We start from the raw sequence: 20,079 nt of genomic DNA, 5'->3' as shown, positions 1-20,079 counted from the left end.
ATTTAGTCCTTATAGTTAAATTTTGCCAACTAATTTAACAAATTTTTAGTGTGACACTAACTTAAATAGAACAAGTATCGCAATTTTATCGGCTCTAACGTTTTACGTTATCAAAATTTGTTAAGTTAGTGAACTAAATTTGACTGTAGGGACTAAATTATTTTTTTGACATATATCAGTGACCTTTGAGTTCCTTTTGATACTATATAAAGTTAATTGCAAATTAAGTAAATTAAACCCTAAGGACTGAATTTGCATTTTTTCCATAAAATAATGAAAAAATCAAAAGAAGCTAACGGGTAGTTAGACCGCTCATTAATTAGCTAATGGACATTTTATAAAATTACAGTTTGATTTTTAAGACTACATTTTAAAAAATAAATAAATTTTTTTTAAAAAAATGTACCCTTTATGTATGCGATTTAAAAACGTTAATTTTTTCACGTTTTTAAAACCGTCATTTTTTAAATGCACTCTAGAACATGATACTATCTTACTTACAAAATAGTGAGGCCAAATGCATTATAAATCAATAAACCATGATCGATTATTCTAGATTTTTGGGTGTCTATCTCGTCCCATCAAACAGCAATGTTGAAATTAATTAGGTTATAAGTTAATCAAGTGATGTTGATGTGTCCATAGGAATGTGTAATTTCAGGACAAAAGAACCTCTAAAGCAACTAAAAGAATCATATCCCATTCCCAGGTATCATGCATGACCTGTTGAATTACCTGACCAACAAATGGTTTTATGAAGGAACTGCTCCAACCTGCAGGAACTGGTCATGGTGTGGAAGGAACCAGAATGAATACAATTTTTTTTTCTTTGAAAAGATGCCAACCTTTCAAGTTTTGTCTCTTTGGAGAGTACCAAGATTTGCTTGTGGATATATATTATATATATAGATAGATAGATAAATGAGAACATAATTTATGTTACACTAAATGTTCTGCAGGTTCGCCACTAAGGAAGTACAGCAAGGATCTTATCGTTCCTTTCTTCTGCATTATATTAAAAAAAAAAAAAAAAAGCATTTTCTACATTGCTTATTACATGCAAATTGTTAATAAAAGTAGTCGAAGACCCTGAAAAGCTGAATCAAAGTAGTCCAACCTTGGGTTTGCTCAAAAGAAAAAGCAGTCCAAATTTGGCTGCTGTGTTTTTTTCTTTGGGATTAGCTCAAACATATTCAAATCATGTGAAAATATAGGCATGCGGGATAATAAATTAATGAAAGGAGAAAAAGAGAGAGGGATGCTTCAGAATCTATAGAAGAATCCAACTTACTTTCCCTCTACGCGATAGGACAAAATTCTTATCTGTTGTGCATCTAATATTCATCCACAAGTGACAAGAAGCTTCCATTGGGTTATATATATATCTTGAGACATTAGCACCTAACCTATTGATCATCAAAATACCTACCACCTGCGAGGCAAAATCCTGATTGCCTGATCGAGTTCTTTTATCATGCATATATAACGAACACACCAAAAAGGAAAGCCATATGGAGATGAAACCAATATAATGAATATATGGCTATTGATGGCCAATAAGAAATTATAAAATTTAATTATTTAATTATGTTATACCACTTACTTGCCCATATGTGCCGTCACCACTTACTTACCTATATAATTCACTCTACAATTGTTGTATTATCATTTGTCCTCACTTATTCTAAAAATTTTAGTTACTGAAAAATAATGAGTTTAATTATTTAATTATTATTATAACACTTCATCTCAATAAAGTTTAATATATAAAATATTTAATTGAATTTGAATTTGTTTCAAAAAGGTAACTTAGGTTGATGATAAGAATGAATGTAATTATATAAGTAATATTTTAAGAATGACCATGCCTTTCACTTACTTCAATCGACCATTCACCACTAACATCTCTTGACAATGGCTTACACATGCTTCGGCCATCATTGGTGTATAGGATACTCAGTGGAAGGTAGGATCTCTCCTTTCCCTTAAACCCTCCCCCAGTATTTAGTATAAACGAAACTGAACCCATATTCCTTGGTAAATCAGTGGCGGAGATTCACAGGGAGCAAGTTTAAAAGACTTTTTTATGTTCTTTTTAAGTTTTTTCTAAAATTGCTGTTCGTTTTGGATGTATAATTTAATTATCATGTTGTTTTTGTTATTTATTTGATAATTTTGAGCCATTTAACACCCACCTTATTGTTTGAAGGACTATGACTGCGTATCTTGTAGTACTCCTGATTAGGTAGAAGCCCATTGCCCATTACCGACAAACTTTTTGGTTACCCAAACATGCCCCAAGACATTCAATCTCACCTAAGATGTATTAGCTAGAAGCCTGATTGCACTAAGCACCGTTTGGGCTTGTAATTTCAGAGCATCTATCGACCAAGTGCAGCAGCCCACTAGCCCAGGTTAATCAGACTCGGGCTGTTGTCCGCCCAGCAGTGCAGCACCAGCTTTAAGATTTTCACCCTTTCCCCCATTTTACTTGGAAATGGTTTATTTCACGGTTTTTTAACCTCCCTAATACAATCCCAGACAGGTTCTAAGTCAAAAAATGGGGGCACCGTTTCTGAAAGCATAACAGGACGGCCTGTGGAGCGAGAATAGAAGATGAAAATTTTGCAGAACACACCTACCCAACAAAAAATAGCACACCAGATTTTGGATGAATGGGTACAAATCACATGCAATTGAGCGTTTTTAACATTACAAAGGGTAAAAGTTTCTTCATACAAGCTTTTGTGATCATAATGGTACAACAACAGCACGCCTATATACAACTAAAGAGAGGACCTCCCATCCCGAGCTCAAGCTCATTAACAAGCTCAAGAAGGAAGGTCATATCATGCATTAACAGGACGGACTTGAGCATGATTCTCAATATTATTATTTAATTAAACAAAACAAAACAAGGACTACAAAAAAACTGATCTTTACCCAAGAAAAGCTTTCATCATGCAAAGCAAGACAAACCTTCCCCGGCCACTCTGCAATACCAAGCAAGAAAAGACTAGGAACAGACCTCCAAACTAGCTATAGCAGCTTCCGGATGGTGATGGAGTATTTCCTTCCACATCAACTCCCTTATCATATCTTCCCCTAAATCTTCATCCATGTCAAGATCAATGGGGACCTGGGCGGGAGGGTTGGAGCTGGGATCATACAGTGGGGACATGTAGGGATGTTGGAGTGCTTCTGTGACACTAATCCTCTTTGACGGATCAAATACAAGCATTTTCTGCAGCAGATCGATTGCCAAGGGGTGGGTGTTGGGATAAAGACGGGAAAACGGCGTCCCGAGGGAGAATGGAAGTGACTTAATGTATTTCTTTGCTTTGGGATTGTCTATAAATTCGAGATCCTCATCTCTCTGGCTGCCAAGGATGTTAATGATCAGTTTAAGTTGGTTGAGACACTCTGTACCAGGAAAGATTGGTTTCCGGCCAAGAAGCTCAGCAAAAATGCAACCAACAGACCACACATCAATGGATGTCCCATAGTTGTCACAGCAGAGGAGGAGCTCTGGGGCCCGATACCAGCGAGTTACGACATATTCAGTCATGAACTGGCCCTTAACATTGCTAGTACGTGCTAGCCCAAAATCACATATTTTTAGGTCACAGTTTGCGTTGATGAGAAGATTCCCTGGCTTCAAGTCACGATGAAGGATGTTTGCTGAGTGGAGATACTTCAGGCCACGAAGCAACTGAACCCAGAAATATAGGATTAATACAAGCAATAAAGGCTTAAGCATCTTGAAGGTTTAATACATCTGTCCAGATTTATATAACACAAAATGTGCCAGCATTGAATAGTAATGCCCAGACAACAAACAACAACCAGTTCACTCCACTTCTGATTGACAAGTTTGACAAATGAGCAGCAGCATATTTTGCTTGCTTCTGATTGTCAAGTTTGGTGAACTACCATTTATCTTTTTAAATGTCTTTTTCTTAGAAGGCCTCCAGTCATGGTGTAGCATGGGAGTTACATCCTGTATGAAACTTTTTTTTCTTTTTCCTTTTTGATAAGTCCAGTATGAAACCTAATAATTTCCACAGAGTCACGAGAATCTTAAAAACTAATTTCAAATTTTACATTTTTTTTTACACTAATCTATTATAAACATGAAAATATGTTTTCAATACAAGAAAACCACAACAGAAAGTAAAATGACCAAGAAAACTTGTAGTCGACAAATAGACACCATTAATATTTACAACCCAGTTGTACATTACCACCATCACAATGATCTTACCTAAGAATATGAATGACATGCAACAAGTTCACAACAAGGAAGTGGTAATCAATATAATTAGAAAGCACAAATCAAGTTACCAAACTAGAAACCAATTCTAATATATCTAAGCAAGCCTTACCAAAAATGGTTAAGTTGACTACTGAAGAGAACCATTCATCATTAATTTTAGAATACTGAATAAATCTACTTAATTTGGAGACGGTCTAAAATCACGAAAACTACTATTTTTAGATAAAATGTCAAAATTAATAAATTACCACCTATTCCAAAAACTTAATCCGATAGAAAATTGTGAAATTTAATCAATATTTTAACTAAATATATAACATAATAAATAACTAGTTGTCTCAAAAACTTAGACGATTTTAATCATATTACAACACTCATTCAACAAGTTTAATGTTTATACTGGGAGACAGAGTTCAAACTTATGAATTAGGATCATCTACTCTGACACTATCATAAATTTCTGGTTTTCCAGAAGCATAAGCCGATAAAAAGTGAAAATTTAATGAATATTCTAACATAAACTACACAAAACAAGTCTAAGTCTCCTACTGGACCAACAAATGGGTGTACCTGAAAGAGGAAATACTGGCAGTGGTCGTTAGTGAGAGTCTGAGAAGACTTAATAATCTGATGCAGATCCGTATCCATGAGCTCGTAAACCAAATACACGTCCTTGAAGCTTCTCCTATGGATCGGCATCATCACATCCTTCAACGCAATAACATTCTCGTGCCGTAGATGCCGAAGAAGCTTCAGCTCCCGCAAGGTTCTCAGCGCATCGACGCGGTTCTCGAACGCGTTGTGTATCTTCTTTATCGCGACCTTCTCGTTGGTCTCTCTGTTCACGGACGAGCAAACGACGCCGTATGCCCCGCGACCGATGGGCTTGATGGGCACGTACTTGGTGTCGATCTCGAACAAGCTCTGCCACATGGAGTAGTAGTGCTTCCCTTCCGATCTAATCCCATTCGGAGGCTCAACCGGCGTTGCCATTCCCTAATAATAGATCTGTCTTTCACCGAATAAACCCTTGAGCTCACTCCTAATTCATTCCCAAACTTTCCAAAAACAAAAGTAATCCAATTCCCAAGTTAACCCTCGAGATTTCAATAATCGCCACTCGTTCACTCGAATTCCTCGAAGAAATCGACGAATTCTTCAACAAAGCCCACATTTTCACTCGCTCAGACTCCTACACGAACCCTACCTAGTCCACCGCCATCATTTCGCGCGGGAATTGCCCCGCGTGGAGCTTTCTCGAACCGATTTTCGCATTCGATGTTAAACGTCGGCGAGGAACTCGTGGCTTTCTCGTCGCGATTGAACCAGAAAATCAATGACAAAGATGTCGCGCCAGGGTTTCACTCATACTCTTGCAACGATGGGCACGGATATTTTTCCCATTTGGGCACGGGGATCTATGGTATTGGTATAGATTTTGAGTCAACAAACGACGACGTTTATTTATATTTTTGGGATAGGCACAGAATATTCTCGGCTTCCCTACTGTACTATCCACTTTGCACCGGAATTAGGTGGTCCTCGCCAATCATGTCAATGCCTGTCTGGCCAATGACATCACTTGTGAGTCAAATTTGGAAACAAAAACCAATAAGCCCAAACACAAGTATGTATAGGCCTGAAAATAAATACAACTTTTTTTTGTTTAAAGAGTCAAATGTTTTATTTCTTTTTTTTACTTTTCATATATTGTAATACATATTCACCACGTTGTCGATAAAAACCTTTAAAACATTGGAACCAGAAATTGCTTTTCATTTTATTTATGTGAGAAAATTAATAAAGTTGCCCGGCCTTATTATAATAGATATGTATGCCTTCAAGTTTGTCAATGTCCCAACATCTCTTGTAAATTATATGGGCCACAAAAAAAAAAAAAATAGTCTTATTCTCTGTATTTTAGGCTAAAGGTAAGAATTAAAAAATAAATAAAAAGGAAAAATATAATTTAGCTCTTCAAATTATTAGTCATTTTCATTTTAGCCCCTTAATGTTTAAAAAGTAATAAAATAGCCCCTAAACTACCAACTAGTTACAATTTAGCCACTCTGTTAGTCATTACCGTCAAATATGATGAAAAATTCAATATTACGTCGTTTTGACAATGTTAAGTTATTAAAATGCCTTTTTGAAAGAAAAAAAATAATCAATTTGAAAAATGTCCCCCAAAACGACATCGTTTTGAGGAAGAAAAAAAAGGGCGGTTTAGGGGTGGCTCGCCGGCCAACCATAAACCACAGTTTTTTTTTCTTCAAAACGACGTCTCTTTTGGGGGGCATTTTTTAAATTGATTTTTTTTTTCAAAATGGCATTTTAGGAACTTAATCTCAAAAAACGACGTCGTTTTGCATTTTCGGTCCTATTTGATGGTGTTGACTAATTGAGTGGCTAAATTGCAACTTTTTAGTAATTTTGAGGGTTACTTTATCACTTGTTGAACATTAGGGGATTAAAATAAAAATGACTGGTAGTTTAGGGAGTTAAATTATATTTTTCCAAAATAAAAATGATTAATTACATGCCAATGACGCTGGGACAGGGAGGATGGTTGATTTTTACTATAATTTTCTCACAAATTTACATGATAATCTACATTTTATGATAATAAGTATCACCATACTACCATGTGTCGGTCCATATTTTAGTAGTTAATATAATAAATATCACGTAAATTGTCAAAATATTTATAGTAAATCAACACTCATCTAATGATAAATATATTCTTCTATTCTTTTATTCTTTTCATATTTTATATAATTAAAAACAAGAGAAAAATGCACTTTACCCCTTGAAATTTTTACCCCTTTTTTTTTTTTTTTTTGAACTACAATGTTTAAAAATTTACAATGTACTCTCTTAAAGTTTCAAAAACTTTCAATTCAAACCATCCGTTAAGCATTGCCGTCTAAGAAGACGGAAAGTCCACACGTGATATGTTTAGTCCTATTCTCCCCAAATTGCCCCTAAAATAATAAAAATATATATTTCAAAATAAAATAATTAATAATTAATTATTTTTTTTAAAAAAAAAAAACTAGGGGTGGCTGAAAGGAAACTTTCAAAGGGTGGTCAAAACCACCCCTGGAGGGTGGTGGGGTGGTGAATGGCCACCCCACATTAGCGGAGGGGTGGCTATGGCCACCATAGCCACCTTTTTTTTTTTTTTTTTTTGGAAAAATATAAAAAAAACCCACCAAACTAATTGCCGTTTACGATAGAACTCCACAATGTTTAAAAGGTACTAAAGTAGCTCATCAAAATACTAAAGTGTGTAAAAAATGCCACATATTTTTTTATATTCCTATAATACCCCTATTTTTAAAAAAATTAAATAAAAAAATAAAAACCCCAAGTGGTGAATAAATACAATTTTTTTTGAATAAATAGAATATTAATCACTGTGGTTTGCTTAAATTATAAATCGTTCATATAAAAAAAAAATATAGATAAATGCAAAATTAACCATGTGGTTGGCTCAACTGGCAACCACCCATTTCCTTTTTCCTTTTTTCTTATAAATTAATTTTGTAGTTTTTATTTTATTACTTTATTTATTTTTTATTTTAGTTTTTAAAATAATAAGGATATTATAGGTATATAAAAAAAAGATGTTGCCTTTTTGACACACTTTGGCAGTTTGATGGGTTACTTTAGCACATTTTGAACATGGTTATTTTAAAAACGACCGTTAGTTTGAGGAGTTTTTTTTTATATATATATATATATATATATATATATATATATTTTAAATCTATATTTTTTTAAAAAAATTTAGGGGCAATTTGGGGAGAATAAGAGTAAAAAATATCACGTGAGATGCACGTGTTGGACTTTTTGTCTTCTTTGATGGCAATAACTAACAAATGGTTCGAATTGAAAGTTTTTGAAACTTTAAGAGGGTATTGCAAATTTTTAAATATTTGGAGTTCAAATTGAAAAATATGTCAAACTTCAGGGGATAAAGTTCATTTTTTCCTAAAAACAACAAGAAAAAGTGCATAATAAATGTTGGTTGGTTGTGACTAATGATTTTAATGTGGACATTTTGTATAGGTCGTTATATAATTGAGATAATATGACATTGAAAATGAACAATAACTTATAAAAAGACAAAAATTAATGATTGATTTTTACTGTTAAGTCATTTCAATCATACGAGTATGCTAAATAACATTTATTTTTTTGTATGATTTTGAAAACTCATATTACCTAATTTAATATTAATTGTGCGAGTTTCTTTTTTGGTTAATTAATATAGTTGTTTCGAAATATCCACTATATATTTTGACTATGAACCGAGTTTCGTCAAAACGACGACCATTCATAGTAATAAAACAAAAACAATAAATAAATATCACGCGGTTGCTCAAGAACCACGTGCTTGTCTCGTGACACTCCAACGTGGCGCAGACTGCAGAGCTTTGCATTTTGTTTGGTTGGTGCTGGGAGGAAGGTCTAATCGTCCTCCACACGGAACAGAGACCCTGACTCGAGCGATTGAACCGAAAGAAGCGAAGAAGAAAGAAGAAACGAAAGCAATCGGAGTGATCAAACACTGATCGCAGAGAAACAGAGGAAGAAGGTCTCCGGCCATGATCTCGCAGTTCTTCGTGCTGTCGCAGAGAGGCGACAACATCGTCTTCCGTGACTGTGAGCGTCTCTCTCTTCCTCTATTTGCCTTAAATCTCCTCCTTCCACTTTTCTCAAATTACATATTATTATTGTTGGCTAAAATTTCATTGTTTATATTGCGCATTGTGTTTTTTTTTTTTGTTCATTCAACGACGTGTTTGTTTATTGTCTGAGATTTTTACATGTAATTTAGACGGTGATTTTTCTGAACTCATTTTTTTGGAGAAGGGGTTGATTTGGGAATAGCCGAGAAATTAAATCACGTTTCTATACGTTACCAAAATTGGAGTATATATGACGTGTAAACTAAAGAAAGTTTGTGGTTAGTAAGTTTTGTTTAATGTATTACAAAATTTACCGATGATTTTCTTTGGAGTTTCTGAGCTTGATAATTTCTACATGGATATTGTTTGTGAGAATGAAATGGCAGCTATTTGATGCTAACGCTGTTTGTTTCAACATAAAATGTTTGCAGTTGAAAACATTTTCCGGGGAAGACGATTGATTTTCCGGAGTTTGACGGTCACCTAAAAATGTTTTCAACAAACTGAGCTAAATTGAAATTTTGGCCCTGAATTGGTTTTTTTTTTTTTTGGGGGGGGGTGGGGTTGGGGGTTGTGGTTTTATATTCCTTAAGGGATGAAGTGCAAACATGTATAACATTTGCGAATGATTGTTGTTTCTGAATCTGTTATAGGTAACTGAGTTTTATGATACAAATCCAACATTTGCTAAATAAAATGCAGATCGTGGAGAAGTGCAAAAGGGAACTGCCGAGATATTTTTCCGCAAAGTGATGTTTTGGAAGGAGGATGGAGAAGGGGATGCGCCACCTGTATTTGTAGGTATTCTCTTGAAGAAATCTCACAGGCAGTGTACTTTCATTTTTCTGCTGCATAGGGGCCAAACACTCATTGCAGTTTCTGACATATATGATTTTGCTTGTTTAAAGTACAGTTGACCCTCAGCTTGGTTTTATATCTGTTATTCCTGAATTTTATTGTTAGTAATTCCTCTTCTCTTATACTCATACTTAGGACATTTATATAAATGATCTGCTTCCCCTGCCACAAACATGTTTAAAGCAAAAGTCTATCATATTCTATTATATGGTAGACTATTTTGTTTATATGGTAGACTATTTTGTTCATGTATTCTAGGGTGTGTTGTCTAGTACTATATGTGGATAAATGTAATTAATTTGTGTGATTGTTTCATATTCTACCATGTATTCTCTAATGTATCTTGATATTTTTCTTGTTTATCTGTCTTGTCGACAGAATGTGGACGGCGTTAACTACTTTCATGTCAAGGTTGCGGGATTGTTATTTGTTGCTACAACTAGAGTTAATGTGTCACCCTCTCTTGTTTTGGAACTTTTACAAAGGATTGCACGTGTCATCAAAGATTACCTTGGAGTACTCAATGAAGATTCTTTGCGGAAAAATTTTGTGCTTGTGTATGAGTTGCTGGATGAAGTCATTGTAAGTATGCTCTCATATCTCATTAGTTATCAAAAAAAAAAAAGTATGCTCTCATATCCTTCATTTGTTGGAATGACTTTAAAAAAATCCTTCAGATGCGGTCGGGCCTTATTATTTTCACAGAATAGTGTTGCTAGTTAATTTAAAAGCATATTGGACGTATGGAAAGAAATTATGTTGATGCCAACTTTATGTTTTGTCACATTGGACGTTTTGGTAATTTAGCTCTCTCTCTCTCTCCCTCTCCCTCTCCCTCTCTCTCTCTCTCTCTCTCTCTCTAACTCAATAAGGCCTTAATGCCCATTTTTGTTGAAGATTTTTCTCAAATTTTTTTGCCATTTATCATAGTTTGTAGATATCATTATTTATCAAATGAGCCACGGATATCATCCTTGCTGGATTTAAAAACAGCTATTATTTATATTAGTGTCTTTACCGATCTCTCTTTATGGCAGGATTTTGGTTATGTGCAAACAACGTCCACTGAGCTTTTGAAGTCATATGTTTTTAACGAGCCAATTATGGTTGATGCAGCACGTTTGCCGTCTCTTGGGCCTGGTGGCATATTTATGGTATGAATTTACATGATCAAGCATATTGTAGTGGCATGTATAGTCCTTGTTCCAACTTAAATATATGGTTTTATTCACATGTCTGCAGCAAAGGAGCAAAAGAATGCCAGGGACAGCTGTTACGAAGTCTGTTGTAGCAAATGAGCCTGGCGGTAGAAAGAGGGAGGAAATTTTTGTCGACATAATTGAGAAAATAAGTGTGACATTCAGCTCTAGTGTGAGTATTGCCGTTTCATTGCTTTGTGCTTCTGTTACTATAAGTTATGGGATTAACCAAAAAACCTAGCGGACTGCATTAACTTATTTTTCGGGGATAGATTGTTTGCTTATTCAATCTAGAGATGGACTTTTTTTGCTTGTCTTCGGTTCAACTTGTTTATGATTCTTTTTTTTTTCTTGATGAATTCAATTTGTTTATGATTCTACATTGTATTGGCTTTGTCTTTTATCTTTCTGTACTTGCATGTGTTGGAACTTCAAGCATTTTTACTCATTTAATGTGGGTTATACAGGGATATATACTAACTTCTGAGATTGATGGCACCATTCAAATGAAGAGTTATCTTACAGGGAATCCTGAAATTCGACTTGCTCTTAATGATGACCTGAGCATCGGAAGCGGTGGAAGGTCAATCTATGGTATTGCTCAACACAATAGAGATCTTTTTCAAATACCTTTGGCCTTTGTTCATGTGATTCTTTCAGATTATTCCTGACTTGTGGATTATATGATGGATCTATATGATAGTTTTAAGCTGCAAAGGGTTTGCATCTATCTAGTTTGAAGGTTTTGATATATTGATATCTAATTTTTTTTTTTTTGCATTTACATATGTAAGTTTGCACATATGTGTGTGTGTATGTATATATATTGTGTGTTGTGAATGCAAGCATAATGTCTTTTAATTTGCTTAAAGGGCTAAAATTTTCTGTCACTGATGGAGAGCTCTTCAAGAGGTGTTACATGTTATGTAATGAATAATGGTTAACTGTCTTTGACTGTATATTGGCTGAACCTATCGGTCAGAAGCAGTTACATGCTCTGTGTGTGTGTTTTAAATAATATGGTTTTTGAGTTGATCTGCAGGGTTGGTCCTGGCTGTTTCTCAAGAAGAATGATATTACTGAATTTTGCCCATGTATTTAGACTTCCTTGCATGATATTATTGTGCTGCCTTGTGTGACAGATTATGGTAGTTCATCTGGTTCAGGGGCTGTGATTCTGGATGATTGTAATTTCCATGAATCTGTGCACCTTGACAATTTCGACATTGACAGAACTCTGAGCTTGGTGAGTGTGACTGAGATAATGATGTATTTTCAGAGACTTATTTTTCAGTTTGTGCTTAAGAATAATATATCACACTACTATAAAATAGGTACCACCAGATGGTGAATTTCCTGTCATGAATTACCGCATGACTCAGGAATTCAGGCCTCCTTTTCGTATTAATGCACTGATTGAAGAAGCAGGACCCCTTAAGGTGAGTAAAACTTGCCTCTGATGAAAAAATTTGATACATACTCCATATTAAAAGCTCATAATGTTTTTCCCTTAGGCTGAAGTAATTTTGAAAGTGCGGGCTGAGTTCCCCTCAAGCACCACTGCAAACGCAATTATAGTTCAAATGCCACTGCCAACATATACAACAAGGTATTTCTGTTTTCACTTTGTTACACCAATTGTAAAAGAGAAAGATTTGGGGCATGCTTTAACGCCCTTACTACAAAGTTAGGTTTCATCTATACGGTTTGAATGTGCTCTTTACTTTTAATTATTTGCACTTGGGTGAATAGGTAACAATTTATCTGTAGTCTTCCTGTTTTGGTTTTCTAAACTATCCTATAACCATGGTTCTAAAAACCAGACCATTGAGACAACCAGGGTTTAAACTATCCTATAAACTTCCATCTTTACGTTATTTAAAAGCATGAGGGTTAAGGTTCAAAGATGTCAGGATCTGCCATGACGTCATAAATTTATTTAACTGCTAATTAATTAAGGTTACTATCCTATAAACTTCCATCTTACGTTATTTAAAAGCATGAGGGTTAAGGTTCAAAGATGTCAGGATCTGCCATGACGTCATAGATTTATTTAACTGCTAATTAATTAAGGTTACTATCATATAAAATAGATTTGTAAAAATTATCTGATTTTCTAAAAAAATCCAAAAAGAAGATTAAATGATTCTCGAATAATTTTTCACAACTTTATATAAATAAACGACATGATAATGGTGCATCAAATTATAGATATAATCCCAAAGTAAGCATCAAATTATATTCTGAACATACATAATAAAGTCAAACTACTTTATTATACTTCTTCATAAACAAGTATTTTCTAATTTCCCTTTTTGGACAATCATTTCCTTGTCTGAGGTACAGGTTTTTGTTTGATTATTTTCCCTCAGAACTGCTTCATACCTATAGTCAATTATTGCCATAAGCATGGGCTTGAAAGACTGTTGACGTGTCAAAATCGTAGGCTGCATGCAGGATATCTAACTACCCCAATAAGAACCCAACACATTGACACCAAAATTCCCTTGATTAGCATAATGTCAGCCACTTAAAAAAAAACCAAACTCAAAAACTATTACTCTAGATAGTGTAAAACAACCTGAAAATCCATCCCATCATCCACATCCAATCCCAAGTGTCCATTACCTATATTGAAGGGCACACACCTCCTTATATCCCTAACCATTTCCATAAAAAAATATGCATTAAAATCCATTTTCCTTATAGCCACCGACAAGCAACACCATAGAAAATCGTCCATAGATAAGTGATGCAATTTGCAATCTGAGACCAATCTGAAGCCACCTCAACAACCTGCGTCTATTTGCCAAAGAATATAACGGGTCCATTTTGGGTTTTCCAAGAATGTCGTGACCAAAATGCAGAATGGTATATATGTGGGTTTTGAGGGATTTATTTTATAGTCATATGGTTTCTCCGTTTTCAGATCTTTGGCCTTGATCTGATCTGTAACTAACTTCAACTGAAAGCCACATACCACTGCAATCGACAAGGGGAGGGTGGGTTTACTGGCTGCTGGATGTGGTGTTTAAGCCTAAAAGATAGACAAACCATTGTAGAGATTTTGGGTAGCCTGCGGAAAGGCTTAAATGGCTGTATTTAAGCAAATTTTGAAATCTACCAAGACCGATCAAACCACCCACGGTTCCACAGATTCAAAGGTCAAACCAGTTTTCCCCAGTTTTTTACTATTACAGTTTTGGGGAGTTAATCAGAACATTTTATTTTCTGGTTCACAGCTTTTTTTAGCAAGGCAATTCTTTGCCATGCCGCAATTCCAGCTTATTTTTTTATTTTCCAATGGATTTACCTCTTTCATTAATGGAAATTTTTTGTTGTAGTGAGTAATAGCTCTGGTTGTTTGCTGTTCAAGCTGATGATCTCCTAGCACAAAAGCCATTGGTCGATTATTATACAAGGCGAACAGAGATCCCTTTGTGGCTGGACTTTGCAGCTCTAAAACATTGCCTATAACCACATGCCTATGTAGTTTTGATATCATTAGACACTCAAATCCCTGCATGTATTTGATCCACCTCATAATCAAATGTTTGGGCATTGAAATCATAAAACATCATAAAACCTTAGAGATCTCATTTTGTACATATTGTAAAATTACTAGAAATCAGGGCTTCTCTTAAACTATGCAATAAAAAAGGGTCAGCAGCAAGAAACAATTCCAAATGGCCTGCAAGGGACTTTAATTGTTTTCTGTAAACTGGTAGCCACTTCTTGTGCTTTATTTCATACTCCCAAAAAGCTTTTCCAAGATTCATCTAAGAGCTCAAACTCAGGCGTACATAACTTTTTAAAGATTGTGAAGTAGTTTTGTATTAAGGCAAGGGACACTGCCTTCGCAGCATTGCATATATATCTCAATAATTCTTGTGATAGCACATGATTTTCATGATAGGGACTTGTATGGCCTGAATGAAAAAGGTGAAGAAATAATTAAAGACAGGAGACGCACACAAAGATAAATCCTTTTTCATCTACAGGTTCAACATTACTAATTATAGTTTCTCCATTGGAAAATATTGCAGAGCTAGTTTTGAGTTGGAGCCAGGAGCAGTTGGAAACACAACCGATTTTAAGGAAGCAAATAAAAGACTTGAATGGGGTTTGAAGAAGGTAAGAATGCTTCTCTCGCTCTATCTCTCTCTCACGTGCGCATGCACACACACACACGCATATACATTATCCCTTACTCTATTAAACTGTCTAATTCGTAGCAATTTTTCTGCCCAGTTGCATTTTAACATATATTATGAGTTTTTCTGTTGGTAGAAATGAATAATTAGTGCATTAAATTGTAGGTTGTTGGTGGATCTGAACATACTCTACGTGCAAAGCTGACATTTTCACAGGAATCACACGGTAAAGGGCTGTCTGCTTTATCATTGTACTTCGTTATATGAATATGCTTTCAACATCATAAAAGGTTTATCGTTCTGTGTTTATTTATAATGCAGGAAACATTATGAAGGAATCTGGACCTGTTAGCATGACCTTCACAATACCTATGTACAATTGTTCAAGGCTTCAGGTAAAAAGCTAGCTTGATTGGTTAGGGTCCTGAGTGTTCACTGTTATGACAACAAACTCATCAGAGCTTCAGTACACTGTTTCTTTTGTTGAATCCTTGTGCAAGATCTTGTGGGTAACATAGTGGATTAAAAGTATTGCCATGTGATGCTAGTATAGAAGTGCAACGGTGACTCTACCTTGCCTTCTTATGGGTCCCTTAGCCTTGGCCCTTGAGGCTTTCCCACCACTGTAGTGGTGATGCTCTCGCATGGCAGCAATTAGGTGTGAGTTTGTATCTCTTTTGTTACCTCTTGTGATGGAAAGAGAATCCAAACTGTACACTACAGGTTTCAGACCTCGGGTATGTTGACCTTGGCTTGGTAATCAAACAAATTTACAGTGTGAACAAATTCCAACTGTATTATTATACACATGTAAAGTATAAAAATACCGATGAACGTTACTATGGTTACTGGCATACTGCTAGTAACATGTTTACTCTTCAATATTCAAAACCTTTTTTTTTTTTTTTCATGTATTCATTTTTATCTTCTTTTTAATGGTTTAAGGTATCCATTTCTCCATTTTTTTTTTCTGGTGCAGGTCAAGTACTTGCAGATAGCAAAGAAATCAAAGACTGACAATCCGTATCGATGGGTGAGATATGTCACACAGTCGAATTCGTATGTTGCCCGGTTATGATCATAATCTATTCTGCCCCGCATTTTTCTTGTTCCTGTTTTCCTTTTCCATTCTCCTGTTATTAGATCACTTAATAAAATTGCAGTTAAACACAAGAGTTTGTTGGCTCATGCTCAATGTGATGCTTTTTTGCTATTGTAATTAGGCGTTCCCATCAATAAAAAGTAGCACTTTTACTGCAGTTTGGTGAAGAGTCCATTTGACTCTGCAATTTTGCGGAAAATGTCTGTTTGGGAGTGTCTAAAGAAACAAAAAAATGACTGTTTGAAAATTTGAAAAAGATTCACGTTTTTTAATTGCAGGTTAGAACGATTTTAAAAGTCGAATCATAATTTTACCAAACGTTTAACGACGTTTTTAAAAATCGTGTTTTTGTTTAGAAATCACTATTTTTTTAACATCACATTTTAAAACTGTTAAACAAATGGAAGATCTAATAGATTTAACAGCTTTAGTTTGCATCTATGCTTCCCCTTTGCGTGTTTTTTTATTTTAAAAACAGGTCTACATCTACAGTTGAAGTTGAGCTTATGGGAGGGAGCATCTCTCCTGGAGGGAAGTGGGGTTTGGTAAATGGCTTGTTGCTTTTTTGTGTGGTAATATCCAATAGTTTCCTTATAGGTGACGATGAGTTTTTGATCGAAGGGGAAATGGGGTGGGAATCTCACATAAACTAAGCATGCTGAGACTACATTATAGATGATGTAGATACACATTACACAGACCCATTTCAGAACCATGATACTACATAATAATAAAAAGAAATACTAACTGAAATATCTTTGATACGCCTATCCACTGGGATTAGGGCATATATTCCTCTAAATCTGAGATAGATTTGACAGGATTTAGATTCCTTTTTATAATGGTGGACTAATTTTTTGGTTATCCTTGGAATAGTAGAAAACAAAATCACTCTGTAATGAAAGTAGATTCCAAAAGGCTAAGAAAATTTAGCCAGATGTATATAGGAATATTCATCACTCTTTTATGTAAAAGGTAATCATGAAAAAGCTCCCTACTTTCATGCCCCAGATTTTCTTTGACATGAAAATTTTGCTACTAATTCTAATTTGGGAATATGTCCTATTTCGTTTTTGTTTTTCTCTTCTAGAAAAAGCCTTTTTCCTTCCCGAAAATTTTCGGGGTATTACAATTGTAGCTAGCAGTCCACACTCTTTTTCCTTTTCTCTAGCAATGAATATATTCATTCATGGATCTTTTACATTGACTAATTATAGTGGCGACAGCAGGAATTTTTTCAATCTCATAACTATAAAACCGTCTAGATGCATGTGATGAATCAACTACAATCTAGACAAAGTTAATGGAGCAATCTGGTGAACACACTTAAAAGGTGCTCAAGTCGTTTCATGTACTGCATATAGGAATCAATTACTGTGTTATATATCCTCTTTGTGAGGTGGCTAAAGCTCTAACTGTTCGCTCACGTTGGGAATCATGGGGGTGTCAAGTAGTTGGAATTTTATTACCAAAACCCAAAAGAAAAGGTGATTAAAAATATCATTACCCATGTATCTCCTATGTGATAAAATATCTTTTTAAGAACACTGGCTTAGAATTTGACATTCGGCAATTATCCGATCCCGATCCCGTGTAATAGAGTTTCTATTACATTGCTTGTTTGGACATGTATATGGGTAGTCTGGACTTGGGTTGCCTAAACACATATCCGAACAAGTGAGACTCAAATAAGCTCTCATATGAGATTGTCTTATTGCAATGCAATAAGGCTATTCTATTATATAAAGTCTCTATCTAGTCGGCCAACTAATTTGTTAGGACAATTTCTATTGGAGGTTTGTTCATATAGTTGTTCAAGCTATCCAAGCACATGTTCAAACAAATGAGACTCAAGCAAACTCTCACGAGACTTGTCGTATTGCTATTATACAAAATCCCCACCATCAACCAATTTGTTAGAAAACTTCTATTGGGAGTTTATTTATATAATTGTTGGCCATGTCTTGTTAACCTACCTCTTTGGTTTCTTGCCTGTAAAGATCCAAAAAGCTGAAATAAAAAAAAAAAAAATAAATAAAATAAAATAAACACAGAAATTCCTCTTCTGCTCTGTTAACCTCTCTCTCTCTCTCTCTCATATGGGAAAGACTTGTAGATCCTCTGCTTGGGCTGTCAATTATCTTTATAATAATTAAAAATTTTAAAGAAAATAGAGTACTCTGAATTTTAAAGAAGATGCTCAAACCGTTGCATATATGGTTGACTTTCTTGAATCCATTCGGTTTAATTCGTTTTCCTATTGTTTGCTTAGCAATAGAAGCTGTGCTAAAATAAAACATCTACCAGATTTGTTTCCTTGGTAGTAATGTCCTCCAATCACATACTCCATTATTACATGTCCTTGAGTCTTGTCAATACACTTCTGACCTTTCCCAGCCTTATCAATCATCGCACGGATGATGGATGGATAAGGAATCACATACCCTCTATCCTAAAGAGTCCTAAAGTGTTGTGTCGCATCAAATTATTAGTAATTTGAACATATTATTTTAAATTTATTTGAGTTTTATATAAAGTCTTTCATAAAAATTATAAATTTTTATCCACCAGTAAAAAAGAAAAAAAAAAAAAAAAGGAGGTATTGGGAGAACTCTGTAGATGACACGTGTCCAGAGGTCATTGGCGTCACCTCATTTTCTGGGAAATATTTTGAATAATAGTGCGACAGAGCAATTGGAAAGGGGTACCTAAAGTTGTCAGAGCAGATACGAGTAAATATTTTGTATGGCTTGTTCAATCCTGAGGATTGGCGTTTGCTATAAAGATTTGTGATGGAAAGGACATATGAGCACTACCCAAAGGTGTTGGTAGGTACATGTCTACATGAAGCCTCATATTCCCCTGCCAGCCTGCCCCCTTGTCAGAGGGGCTTATGCTGCACCCTGCACCTAATAAACAACGGATTCACATTCATGCAATATGTTTTATTTGGGTCAAAATCATTTTATAATTTATTTTTCATACACTTTTTGTACATCTGTCGTTCATTTTTGTGCAATTTGTTTTGCAAATGAATTATTGGAGTTTTGGAATTACAAATAGACCAAGTATGTATAAGAGATGTACATGTAACAAGTTTTTCTACTTTAAATAAATGGTTCACATTGAAATTGAAAAGAAAAAAAAAAAAAATAGTTTGTAGTTGTTAGGAAGGCCGAATCACCTTGATCACTTTTAATGGTTGATTCGGGGCTGATTGAGCTACTCTTTTTATCAAGAGGGTGGTTTAGGTTTAGTTATCACTATCAGCCAATTAGAAAGCGACCAAACCAAACTCTATGGCCAAGCCATCCTACCCCTTTGGCACTCAAAGCCAATTTTCTTCTTGTCATAATCTATAAACAATTCAAATGAAATGCATTGCATCCGGCTAGGTAATGTGCACGGAACATAGCACGTACAACTAGACACAAATAATTTAAAAAGAACAAAAAGAAAAAGAAACAATTTAGCATGTACCTAGGAAAAAAAAACAACTTAGCATGTTACCAACTTGACGTGACACCAAAATGGGGAAATTTTTGGTTGATTTGGTAGAAAAAGAAGAACGAGGAAAAGAAAAATAGAAACCGATTGCAAAAGCAACATATAGAAAAGACTTTCAAACATTGAAGCTCATGACGGATTAAAAAAAAACTTTTTAGTGATTGAGCCTATCTTCAACTGGAGTTTAAGTTGTTTGTGTGTTTATTTTATTTTATTTTTAAAACATTGTTTATATACGACTTTTTTTTTTTAAAAAAAAAAAACCGACCCCCATAAGGTCGTTTTC

At 34.9% G+C, this 20,079-nt stretch overlaps 2 protein-coding genes across 4 annotated transcripts; one reads left to right on the top strand and one right to left on the bottom strand.

Annotated features, from left to right (window-relative positions):
- Positions 1 to 2,676: 2,676 nt before the first annotated feature.
- On the bottom strand, positions 2,677 to 5,704 carry LOC132189485 (mitogen-activated protein kinase homolog NTF3). The gene is made up of 2 exons (XM_059604228.1): positions 4,847 to 5,704; positions 2,677 to 3,712 (listed from the first exon to the last, which is right to left on the bottom strand). Exons 1-2 carry the CDS (start codon positions 5,267 to 5,269, stop codon positions 3,017 to 3,019), a joined length of 1,119 nt encoding a protein of 372 aa, XP_059460211.1. The 5' UTR covers positions 5,270 to 5,704; the 3' UTR covers positions 2,677 to 3,016.
- Positions 5,705 to 8,731: 3,027 nt separating this feature from the next.
- On the top strand, positions 8,732 to 16,443 carry LOC132189225 (AP-4 complex subunit mu-like). 3 transcript variants are annotated; one of them, XM_059603847.1, is made up of 13 exons: positions 8,732 to 8,953; positions 9,676 to 9,770; positions 10,210 to 10,413; positions 10,869 to 10,985; positions 11,074 to 11,202; positions 11,498 to 11,624; positions 12,197 to 12,276; positions 12,365 to 12,469; positions 12,545 to 12,639; positions 15,077 to 15,164; positions 15,350 to 15,410; positions 15,506 to 15,579; positions 16,164 to 16,443. In XM_059603847.1, exons 1-13 carry the CDS (start codon positions 8,890 to 8,892, stop codon positions 16,260 to 16,262), a joined length of 1,338 nt encoding a protein of 445 aa, XP_059459830.1. In that variant the 5' UTR covers positions 8,732 to 8,889; the 3' UTR covers positions 16,263 to 16,443. The 3 variants fall into 3 exon arrangements, with proteins under 3 accessions (XP_059459830.1, XP_059459828.1, XP_059459829.1); XM_059603845.1 differs by having other exon boundaries at positions 8,733 to 8,953; positions 12,173 to 12,276; XM_059603846.1 differs by having other exon boundaries at positions 8,734 to 8,947; positions 12,173 to 12,276.
- The last annotated feature ends 3,636 nt before the right edge of the window (positions 16,444 to 20,079 follow it).

This window comes from Corylus avellana, chromosome ca8 (genome assembly GCF_901000735.1).
Source record: "Corylus avellana chromosome ca8, CavTom2PMs-1.0".
Lineage (NCBI taxonomy): Eukaryota > Viridiplantae > Streptophyta > Magnoliopsida > Fagales > Betulaceae > Corylus > Corylus avellana.
Note: the sequence above shows the minus strand (reverse complement) of the source record. Positions and strands in the feature narration are given on the sequence as shown.